Source organism: Phodopus roborovskii, unplaced genomic scaffold, assembly GCF_943737965.1.
Source record: "Phodopus roborovskii unplaced genomic scaffold, PHOROB, whole genome shotgun sequence".
In the NCBI taxonomy this organism is placed as follows: domain Eukaryota; kingdom Metazoa; phylum Chordata; class Mammalia; order Rodentia; family Cricetidae; genus Phodopus; species Phodopus roborovskii.
The window spans coordinates 6085208-6097185 of NW_026126599.1; the positions used below are offsets into that span (position 1 = coordinate 6085208).

Genomic DNA, 11978 nt, shown 5'->3' on the forward strand with positions numbered 1-11978 from the left:
ATGGACTGTGATGTATCTTATTTTATTGGCTCGTCGATATCTGTCATGGCTAAAGGCGAAGACCATGAGTTTCGAGAGAAATGTAACAATGGATGGGTTTGTTTGTTTGTTTGTTTGTTTGTTTAAGGCAGCATTTCACTGTGTAGCCATGGCTGGCCTGAAACTCACAGTGATCCTCCTGCCTCTGCCTCCTGAGTGCTAGCATTAAAAGGTGTGCGCCATTGATACAATAGTTTTGAAGTGTGAAAAAGCGTTTAGCATGGCACATGCATGTGTTTAGAAGTTTCCCCATTTTCATCTGTTATTTTTTGATATCTGTTTCTACCATGGGGAGAGGTATGTCATGGCACACAGAGGACAGCTTGTTGAAGTCACTTTTCCCCTTCAGCATCACATAATCTGGGTGTGATGGTGCGTGCCTGTAATCCAGCACCGATGAGGAGGTGGTAGCAGGATCAAATGGCAACTCTATATTAGTGGTAATCAATGGGCTAATAAAGGCAAAAATGTCAAAATATACCTTACCATAGAACTGGAGAGAAGGCACTTGCTGCTTTTATAGAGGACCTGGGTTTAGTTCCAAGCACCCCCATCAGGCAGCTTATAACCAACCCCCTGTAACTCCAGCTCCAGGGGATCTGATGCCCTCTTCTGGCCTCCATGGGTACCAGCACGAATGTGGTATACATATACCTATAAAATAAATAAATAAATCCTTTTTTTTTAAAAAATCTACCCTACCACCAACATAATAAAGCTGTTAACCACCCCCCCTTGGACCAAGTGAAAACATGTAAATCTATCGCCTTCTTGGTGAATAAATTAACAGGCCAAGTGTAAACTATCCTGTCGATTCTGATTTCATCAGTCTTCTTGTGTGTTTGTGAAGTAATCCCATACCCTAACAGTTGCAGACGAGATACGGGGTAGGTTTTTTGCTTGAAATTGGATTCGTGAGTGCTCGTTTTCACCACACTAAATTGTAGTTGACACATAACTATGTAAACAAGCAGATGGACAGGTATGCCCCACCATTGCTCCATTTCCATTTTAATACAGGAAGGTATGGGTTAGCTAGGCATGACGCACAGGCCAATAATTGCATCTGGGATGTGGAAAATATAGGCTAGCCAGCCTATGCTGCATTATGAGACCCTGTCTCACAAAAGATTTTGTTGATGTTTCTTTAAATAGACAAAACAGGGTCTCAAATAGCCCAGCCTGGCCTCCAAATCACTGTGTAGTCAAGAATGGCCCTGAATTCCCGATCCTCCTGTTTTCACTTACCAAATTCTGTTTTGTTTTGTTTTTAGCTTGAAACTGGAGTTACAGACAGTTGTGACCTGCCATGTGGGTGCTGGGAATTGAGCCCAGTCCTCTGGAAGAGCAGCCAGTGTTCTTAACTGCTGAGCCACCTCTTCAGCCCCTGCCTTCCAAATTCTGGGATTGCCACTGTGTACCCCCAGTCTCAGTAATTCTGAGTCTCAACTGTAAACCATTCACAAAGCTGGCTTTGATGTCACACCCATTAAATTCCAAAACTTCACCAAACTACAAGCCAAGATTTTAGTTAGGTTAAAAAAAAAAAAAAGAATTTCAAATCAAAGCCACTGTTGCAGCCTTATTTTATAAACAAGCAAGCAAAAAAAGAAAACAGAACAAGACACTTGGTTTTTCAGATCTGAAAAATATATTGCAATCTAGATCTTCATTTTAAAGTCAAATATTCAACTCTGTTGAGAACATATTTTGTTGCTCATCTGAGGAGTAGGTGAAAATATCAAAGGCAAGCATGAAAATAAAGCTTCCTGTAAGCTTGGTTAGCCCTTTTCTGATCTGATAGACTTTGTTAAAGTTCTCCTGTTTTGATTTGTTCCCTCAGTATGTAGAACTATTAGTAAGTCAAAACTGAGTAGAAAGAGAAATTTATGCAGGACATGCCTGTGTGTGTGTGAGTGAGGGTGTGTTCATGCCACAGTAGTGCATGGAGGTCAGCGGGCAACTTCAGTCCATCTTGTTTGAGACAGGTTCTTTGTTGTTTGGATGATGCACACAATAGGCTAGATGGTACACAAGTGTCTGGGGATTCTCCTGGTCTAACTGCACAGCAGATGCTTTTACCTGATCAACCATCTTCTTAGTCCCTCATTGCTTTTTGTTTTGTTTTTTGTTTGTTTGTTTGTTTTTTGAGACAGGGTTCTTTGGAGCCTGTCTTTCTTCTAAATAAAGCCTGTGAGACTAAGTTCCTAAAATCAAATTTGAAGATTATATATGCAGAGTATTTGGGGTGAGGGTTGTTTGCTATAGCTTTGGGATTTTGTTTGTTTGTTTGTTTGAGTCAGGACCTCAACTATGTAGCCCTAGCTGGCCTGGAATTCTCTATGTAGACTATGTTGGCCTTAAATTCACAGAGCCTCACCTGCCTCTGCCTCTCCAGTCCTGGGATTAAAGAGGTTTAAATACCCAGGTAGTCTATTTAGCATATGGGAGGCAGCAGAGAAGGGCCCCAGAAGATGTTAAGTATGGACATTGGTTAAAAGTATGAGATCCTGGGGCTGGAGAGATGGTTCAATGGGTAAAATGAGGACCTGAGTTCAGATTCCCAGCATCCAAGCAAACAATTGAGCAAAGCATCATGTGCTGTAATCCCAGCACTGAGAAGCCAGACATGGACAGGCTTGCCGCCCAGCCTAGCCTAGCTGTATCAGCCCCAAGTCCAAGCAAGACATTATCTCAGAAAATAAGGTGGAGTGAGATTGAGTAAGACATCTGGCATGGATCCCTGGCTTCCACAAACATGTGCACTCTTACATATGCATGCATACACCACACACAGGTGTGGGTACACGTGTACACACACACACACACACACACACACACACACACACACACACTGTGAGCTGTTAAACAAGCTCCTTGGAAAATGTTCCAGGACTCTCAGGTGTCCTCAACTCTTGGGGTTAGCCAGAGAACAGCTTTAGGTGCCACTTGGAAAGCAGCCTAATGAGAAATTCCTGGCTTGAGATTCCCCAACACAGTAACAGGACCCTTGAGGTTCGCCTCGTATGGTGTTGCCTCTTATCAGACAGGAAAAATGGTGGCCGAGAAGTGGGTAGGGTTCATGCTACGGAAAACTAACCTGAGTGCTTGTTTCTCTGGGAGGAAAAAGCCAAAACAACTTCAAAATGAGTCTGTTGTGTTAAGCGAGCACTCTAAGCTTCATACCTGGTTCAGCTGCTCCGCCTTCCCGTGCTTGGTTGTATTTAACTCTCTCTTAGAGCAACCTCATACCCACCAGCAGAAAACAAATGTGTAAGAGTCATTTTTAAATTAACATTTATTTATTGGCAGGGCAGGGCACTGTGCCACAGCATGACTTCAGAGGTCAGAGGATAACTCTCAGGAGTTTATCTCTCTCCTTCCACCCTGTGTGTCCTGGAGGTCGAACTCAGGTCATCAGGCTTGGTGGCAAGTGTCTTTTCTGGCTGAGAAAAGATGTAGCCCTAGTCAAGCACCATACGTAGCTAAAGCTGGTGTTGAACTTCTGATCCTATTGCCTCCATCGCCTGAGCATTGGGATTGCAGATGTGTACCACTGTGTCTGGCTCATGTAAGGTTGATTTTTATGCTGGCTAAAGTATCTCTGAAAATATTAATTTCAGAGTTAGCTAGATTGCTGAGAATAAAATTCTGAGCAGGACAGTAATACTTATTTGCAACGCTTACATGTTTTTAAAACCAGATTCCAAAATAAAACAAACAAGCAAAAGCAATTCTTCTGTCCCCTCATGTGTGGCTTACTGGGTGTTTGAGGGCACTTGAGATCTTTGACAAACCCTTGATCCCTGCTTGCTTTGGTCCCACTCACTACTCTTTGTAGCTAGGTATGGGGGTGCACGTCTTTAATCCTTTCTACCTCTGAGGAAGTAGAGCAGGTGGATGTTTATGAAGCTGGGGCCAGCATGGTCTCTCATAGGGAGCTCCAGACCAGCCAAGGCTAAATTTTGAAACCCTATTACAAAATAAAACAAAATTAGTATTGTCAGCTTGGCAGGACTTCAAATCACTATGGAAACAAACCTCTGGGCATGTCTGTGAGGAATTGTCTAGACCTGGGTTAATTGAAGTGGGAAGATCCACCATAAATGGGGCTGGGGTTCTGGACCAAAGAAAAAGGAGAAAGTGAGCTTTCTCTTTGCTTCCTGCCCAAAGATGTGATGTGACCAGCCATCTCATTCACCTGCCAGCACTGATGGACTGTCCCTTCCAACTGTGAGCCACAGTAAGTCTGTCCTTCCTTAAGTTGCTTTTGTCAGACATTTTGTCACAGCATGGAGACAAGTAACCAATACACCCATACATCAGCCAATGATGAGAAATTATTTTATTGAGTGATTTTTTTAAAAGGCATTGCCTGCCATGGGGAACTTATAGAACTCATCAGAACCTACCCATCACCACCAAAGAATGAAGAGCCACAGACCACTGCATTCCTTCAAATAAGGAGCACATTGCAGAAGTCCTTCAGGGGAACTCAGGAAATTAGTTCGGGATAGGTTGGGGGGCTTCCTGGTCCCAGGGCTTTGGAGACCTTCTGGCAGAATGCTCCTTCCACTCTTTCTTCCATAGACATAGTATTTAAGAATGCACCATTTCCTGGAATTCTAGAATGGAAGAGGAAAGTGTTTGTCCCCCAGAGAAATCTGAAGAGAGGGGAAAAAAAGATTAAATAAATTCTCAGAGAAGCATGGCCCCATTCAGGACATGCCTGGGAGACTCCATGAGCATCAGTGAGCATCAGGGGAGTTTGCAGCATCCTTTCCAGCCTTCTGAATTACTTTTTAGGTAGGGTTTCCCCTGGCAGCTTCAGTTGGTCTCAAATTGATTATTCTCCTGCCTCAGTCTCCAAAGTGCTGGTATTGCAGGTGTTTTCCAAATGTCTATCTTTCTGTACATAACTTTTGAGACATTCTAATATAGATCACTGGTCTCAAACTTTCTAGATAGCCAAGGATGATCTTGAACTCCTGCCTCGTTATCCTCCTGCCTCCACATCCCAGGTGTGGAATTTCAGGCCTGTGCAACAACATGCACTGTTTTCTCTGCATAGGCTATGTGTGTGCCTGTGTGTGGATGCACATGTGTTTACATGGGTGGAAGCCAACAGTTGACATCAGGAGTCTTCCTCAATTGCTCTCCACCTTATGTATTGACATAGGGTCTCTCACTTGAACCAAGAACTCACTGATCCATCTACTCTAGCTTGCCAAGGATCCAGGGATCCCCTGTCTTCACTTCTCAAGTGAGGCCTGAGGTTGTAGGTAGGTGACCTAGATCTCCAAGTATTTACATTCATTCCCAGAATTGGAACTTTGGTCCTTAAACTTGCATGGCAGATGCTTTAGACCTGCTGAGCCATGATATCCCAGCCCCGTGCATATTGTATTCAATAAATATCTTCATATCTTCAGCCCCTTGGGTTAGAGATCAACTCAGTCATCTTTCTCCAGCAATGAAGGAATTTGGTATAATTGTTCACTGTAAACACGTGGTGTGTTGTCTGGTTCATTTCAGATAAACATGGGAGGTTTTCCTTCACTGTTCTGTAGCTGTATGATTCTACAGAGTAGAGCTTTAAACAGATTTTCCTCCACTGAACCCTAACCTTAGCCTTCTTCCAATGTTTATATTACTAAAAGAAAGATACTTGTGTAGTTGTGATCTGATAATCTTTTGTGTGTGAGAGAATGGAGAGAGAGAGAGAGAGAGAGAGAGAGAGAGAGAGAAAGAGGAGAGAGAGAGGAAGGGTGGGAGGGACAGGGAGAGAGAGAGAACCCACAGAAGCCAGAGAAGGATGGTGGGTGTCCTGCTCTATCACTCTGCACCTTATTCCCTTGAGACAGGGTCTCTCACTGAACCTGGAGCTAGACTCAAAGACAGCAAGCCGAAATGATTTCCCTATCTCCATGTCAGACAGCACTGGGGTTACAGGTTTGTTCGTGGCCAAGCCTAGCTTTTTACATGAGCATTGGGGTCCAATTACAGGTCCTCATGTCTATGCACCAAGCCTTCTTACCTGCCTGGTATCTCTCAAACCCTGACATTAGTAAACTGTGGCTGGTGCCGTGGAGTTGAAAATGAAGACTTACTTCATATCGGCTGGTCCAACTTTTATCTCTGCAGAATCTTTCAGGGTTGTGGCTTTTTGTAAATTAGCATTTCAAATTTGAGAAAGGGTCTTACTTCCATAACTAAAGCTAGCCCAGAATTCATAATATAGCCCTGATTCAAACTCCACAGCTTGCCAAATGGTGGTATTACACACATGTGCCACCAAGCTGGGCTTCGTGGGTAGGTTTGGATACATCAAGCCTCCTTTGTCTGAGCTGTTTTACCTAGGTCCTATAAAAGCTTTGTGAACTCATGTGGTAAATTATAATAATAAATTTCAGCAAGGATCTAAGGTTGGACATGTGACATATGCCAGCAAATCACTGAACCAGGGAGGTGGTAGCAGGAGAATCAGGAATTCAAAGTCAGCTCTAGCTACATATGAAGTTCAAGGCCAGCCAGGGCTGTACATGAGACCCTGCCCCAAACAAACAAATGTACTTTAGCATTTTCAGTTTCTCTAATTAATGCCACAAGCGGGATGCCCCTATACCATCATCCGAATCATTGCCTAAACAGAAATGTAAGTGGCTTGACAAAATCAAGCATAAACAATCTTATGACATTTGAATCTAGGGCTATGCACATAGATGACACCATGAGCTGTAGTTGGCTTATTTGTCCTTTATTATCCCTGGTGGTGGTGGTGGTGGTGTGTGTGTGTGTGTGTGTGTGTGTGTAAGTGCCCATGCATGTGTGCACACATGAGCATGTAGAGGCTAGAAGTTAACATCATTGTTGCCTTCAATTGCTCTAATTGCTCTTCCCTTTATTTCTTGAGACAGGGTCTTTCATAAAAACTGATTTGGCTAGGGTGGGTGGTGAGTAGTTCCCCGAGGATCTGCCTGTCCCCATGCTTCCCCTTCACCAGGCACTATGATCACTGATGCATGCCATCATGCCCAGCTTTTAACACAGCTGATGGTGATCTGAACTCGGGTCCTAACATTTGTGCAGCAAACACTATTGACAGAGCCACCCCCCCAGCCCTGGTCCTCTGTTTAATACTGCCACTGATGGGCAGTAAACTGTCTTTGCTTAAATCCTGGCATACATCTCTTGCATTATTTTCAAACCAGACTAAAGCACCTTGCAAAGTGGTTTGGAAGGCCAAGTAATCAGCTAGTTCCTTCATCAGGGGATCTATTTTTTCTAAGTTCATACTTAGTGACTAATTCATAGTTATGTTGTATCATGTAACACAGAAAAGTGTGTGTGTGTGTGTGTGTGTGTGTGTGTGTGTGTGGAGTCAGAGCCTCACTCTGTAACCCTTGAGCTCCTTATGTAGGCCAGGCTGGCCTCACACTCACTGCAATCCTCCTTCCTCAGCCTCTAATGTGCTGGAATTACAAATGTGAGCTTTTGTCTTCCAGCATTGTGTGTGCATACATGTGGAGGTCAGAGGACAGCTTTTGGAAGTTGGTTCTCCCTTCCCTCCATGTGGATGCCAGGGAATGAACTCAGGTCACCTGAATTAGCAGCAAGAGCCTTTTCTCACTGAGCCGCCTCATCATCAGTATCCTAAAATCTGTGTGTACTGGGTGGGGGTCAGTGCTACAGACCAAATCCAGACATGCTAAGCACATGCTGGACCTGTGAGCTACATCCCCAGTGGTACCACATGCTTATGCACAGCTGGCATGCTTGCCCCATCCCATTTTGCAGGTGAGAAGACTGAATTCATCAGAACTCAGAAAAGGGGTTTAGCCCAGAAACCCCCTCTGCAGATATGTCTTACACTACAAGTGTGAACAGACCTACCATCTGCCCCAATCTTCCCGTCTCCATCGTTGTCTGCTGCAGCCATCAAGGACTTGGTCTCTGACTCAGTCAGCTCCCTAGCATCACTCTGGAACTTCTGGAGGAAAAACCTATAGCACCACAAAAGGCTGGTGGCAAGTTCCTGAGAGATCTTGTGCTCTTTGCCCCTCCCTCCCTCTCTCTTCCCCCTCCTTCCCTTCCTCCCCATCCCCTGTCCCCTTCCTCTTCCCTCCAGTCCATGTATCTGACAGCCACAAACATCAGTCACAGCCTAGATGGCAGGGGCTCCCTTTTGCCATAGAAACCAATGCCAGGTGTCTATTTTTAAGAGTTCTGTTAAGTTTCATTTGCCATAGGAAATCCCCTGAACAAATCGCTCTTTGTACCCAGTCTTCAGTGTCACATTTAGTGCCCCATGCAGTTAGAGTGTGGCCAGTTTACATTCTTTAATGAAATGTAGATGAATACCCAATGCCAGAGCTGGCCATAGAGAAAGTTCTGAGCACACAGGGGGTTCTGTGCACCCCAGCCCCATCCATCCATGTCGAATCGCTCAACACAGCTTACTTGAGCTCATCTTCATCCAAGTACCCACTCTGGTCATTGTCTATGAACCGGAAGACATCCTTCACTTGGGTGGCAGACATCTTGGAGAGGCCTGATGTCTGGAAGAACTTTTGTGGTTCAAAAGTGTCTGGGTCTAAAGAATAGACAGGTTATCCTGACTCTCAGTGGGTCACATTCTGGATTTGTGCCCCGGTGACAAAAGTATAGGCTATTAATATACTTTCCTATTGTCACTCAGCTACATGGATACTTGACATTCCCAGGACTCAGGGAGCCAAGACTAGGTGAGACTAGGTGGTCTGTGATGCCACTGTGCCCCCCTGCCCTGGGTTTCCCTCTCCACTTGATTTTGCACATTCCTTCCTGGCTATGCTCTGTGCCTTCCCCTGTCTCTCCTCACCCAACAAGCTGCACACAAAGTCCACAGTACCGGGTGTGATTGGTGGAAAACAGTGAATCCAAACAGGCTCGAGAGAATAAGTATGCTGACTTACTCTTGTTTGACTAACTCAGGCTGATGCTAGAATTGAGCTCCCTATGTAGCCAGGAATGATCTTGAACTCCTGATCCTCCCGCCTCCATCTCCCTAGTGTGAAGAATACAGGTATATATCACCTGTCTCTGCGATGCTGGGGACAGGACCCAGGCCTTCGCACGTGCTAGGCAGGCACTCTATCAACTGAGCTGCAGACACTGGCAGTACAGGCTGCCCTGGAACATGATTTCCTCCTCCTGCAGCTCTGAGAGTGCCACCACCCCTCCCCTCCCTCCGCCAGGCCCTCCCCCTCACCTTGGCATTCCTGCAGGGCTGCCGCGATGTCGTCAGCACTAAGCACATCCGTGATGCTCATTTTCCACCTGCTCGCACGGAATAAATGAGATGTGAGTAATGGTCACAGAGAAAATGGGCATCTGGGAAGAACACACATTCTCTGCCACCGAGTGTATTTCTGGAATTTTAAAATGTGACAAGCACACAATAAGTGATGGGACAGAATACCCTGTCAAACCCAGATACAGAAAATACTTCCAACACTCTTTTCTGCATGGTTTCTCCTGAATTCACTCCAAAATTGAAGTTTTGTTTTGTTTTTAAAAGAAGATCAAGCTGGGCTTGGTGTGCACACCCGTAATCCCAGTACGCAGGAGGTAGGAGGATCAAGAGTTTCAAGGGCATCCTTGACTACATAATGGATTCCAACCCAGCCTGAGCTACATGGCCCAGTCTGTAAATAATCTAAAGCCAAATAAAAGTTATTTTCTTAAGGGCCAATCTTCTAAACATTATACTTACCTAGCCAATCAGCATAGGCAGCTACAAGATATTTAAAAATTAAGCAAGTTATAACACAACAGCTTTGTCATGCATCAGCCAGAGAATTGCAATACTGGGAAGGACTAGCCCATACAGCAGAGACAGTCCCTCCCTGACCCCCGCCCCCATGTGCCATCCAAGTTTACAAGAAAAGAATTCTGAGTAGAAAGCCTACAAGTCTAATATAGTGCGTGCAAGGAAGGAGATCTTGGGGTCTGATGGGCCCCCCAGCTACTCACCAATTTAGGTTTAAAATCAAGATCGGGGAAAGAGTTGTAGGAACAATGGGAAAACAACCCAGCTGGGCTTTCACTACTTTATATAGGGTTGAAACTGTGAAGGTGCAGCCTCTTAGATTTCATGCTCAAGGATCAAGTGTGTGTAGCTCAAGTGTCTCTACCTTAGTAATGAAACCGTGCACACTCCCTTTCTCTTTTCTATTTATAGAAGTGGGTAGGAACAGCCAATTAAGAGAAAAAGAAACCTCAACAAACCTTAACTAAGGCTTCAGTTCTGTAAACAAAGCTAGTTGGTGAAGTGGTACTGGAGGCTTGGGGGGGGGGCGCTCTGTGAACTGAAGACTCCCCAGATGTTGGTGGCTGCTGTTTAGGAAGATCTGTCTTCAGTGTATGCGTGCTTATGTGTGAGGTTGTCATCCAAAGTCAGTGTCACCAAGGCCTCAGTTACATAATTTTCTTTATAGTTTCATTTCTTTTTATTTGTATTTTTTTGTTTGTTTGTTTGTTTGTTTTTCCAGACAAGGTTTCTCTGTGTAATAGCTCTGTTTGTCCTAGAATTCACTCTGTAGACCAGGCTGGCCTTGAACTCAAAGATCTGTCTGTCTGCCTCTGCCTCTTGGGTGCTGGGATTAAAAGTGTGTGCCACCATCGCTGGGCACATAATTTTCCTGCCAGGCTGACCACAAACTCACAGGTACCTAAGAACCACACAGAATGTCTGACCCTCTTGCCTCTACCTCCAGAGTGGGGGCTGGGATTCTAGTGTTTCCTACCATGCAGTGCTGAGGGTGGAAATCTGGGGCTTCCTGCCAGCTAGCAAGTGCTGCACCAACTGAGGCCCATTCCCAGACCCAACAGTTTTCCTTTTTGAAATGCTATTTTTCCGTATTTCCCCAGACAGGCTGGAAGTCCTGCCTCAGCTTCCTAAGCCATTAGAATTACAGCTCCACTTTCTTAACCGTGTGTGTGTGTGTGTGTGTGTGTGTGTGTGTGTGTTTACATATTTGTGTGTGTACACACCTGTGTAGACAGGTCAATGTCCAGTATCTTTCTCAGTTGCACTCCGCTTTCTTTTTTGAATCTCTCAGTGAACCTAGAGCCCTAGAACTTAGCCAGCCTGCTTGGCCGACAGGGATCAATGTGGCTCCATCTCCTCAGTGCTGAGGGTTAGAAGTGTGTCGACACACCCAGCTTTTTGATGTAGGTTCTTGTTCACCTGCTGAGCCCTCTCCCCAGCCTCCTCCCTTCTTTGAGTTGTGCATACAGGACAGTAGAGTCAGCCGTATGCATTGTGGAATAGAACTGAGTGACTTGTTCATTCTGAAGAACTGGAGTTGTAGTTATTGGACTTGGGCCCTCCTGCCTCAGCCTTCTGGGTAGTTAGAATTATAGGCCTGTAGCACCAAACCCACCTTGATGTCTCCTTCTTCTTAAATACGGGCTTCAGTACATTTATTATATTGAATAATATTGTTGTACCCAAGTCAGAAGGATCCCCAAAGACCACCCGGGAGAGACAGACCCACTGATGAAATGCATAAAGTTTATTGTTCATCCGGCCATGGCAGGATGCCTAGCTGGCTGACGCAGCAACCACCAGAGGAAGCGAGTTCCCTGTCTACTGTCATGTTTTTAAAGACAAAAATTACAGGATTCCATCAGTAGGTACAGGTGGGTTTCTGATTGGTTGACATTTGGGGAACAATCAGGGGAATTTCTCAAAGTCATATTTTGGCATGAAATACCTGCGTACCAATTGTTCTCATTGGTCAGTGCTGAGGGAACATTCTGTGGTTTCTATGGCTTTGTCTTGTTACTTGCAGGTGGCCTGTTGTTCATACATACCAATAGTTTTCAGAACTGTATCCTAGAGACTACAGGGGAGGTTTTCATCTCCCCTGGAGTTTCTTTTATGGCCAAACATT

The 11978-nt window shown here is 44.9% G+C and overlaps 1 protein-coding gene across 1 annotated transcript; it reads right to left on the reverse strand.

The window, feature by feature from the left end:
• Window positions 1–4400: 4400 nt before the first annotated feature.
• Window positions 4401–9354, reverse strand: Ocm2 (oncomodulin 2). The gene is made up of 4 exons (XM_051205249.1): window positions 9290–9354; window positions 8500–8632; window positions 7933–8042; window positions 4401–4664 (listed from the first exon to the last, which is right to left on the reverse strand). Exons 1-4 carry the CDS (start codon window positions 9348–9350, stop codon window positions 4639–4641), a joined length of 330 nt encoding a protein of 109 aa, XP_051061206.1. The 5' UTR covers window positions 9351–9354; the 3' UTR covers window positions 4401–4638.
• Window positions 9355–11978: the final 2624 nt, after the last annotated feature.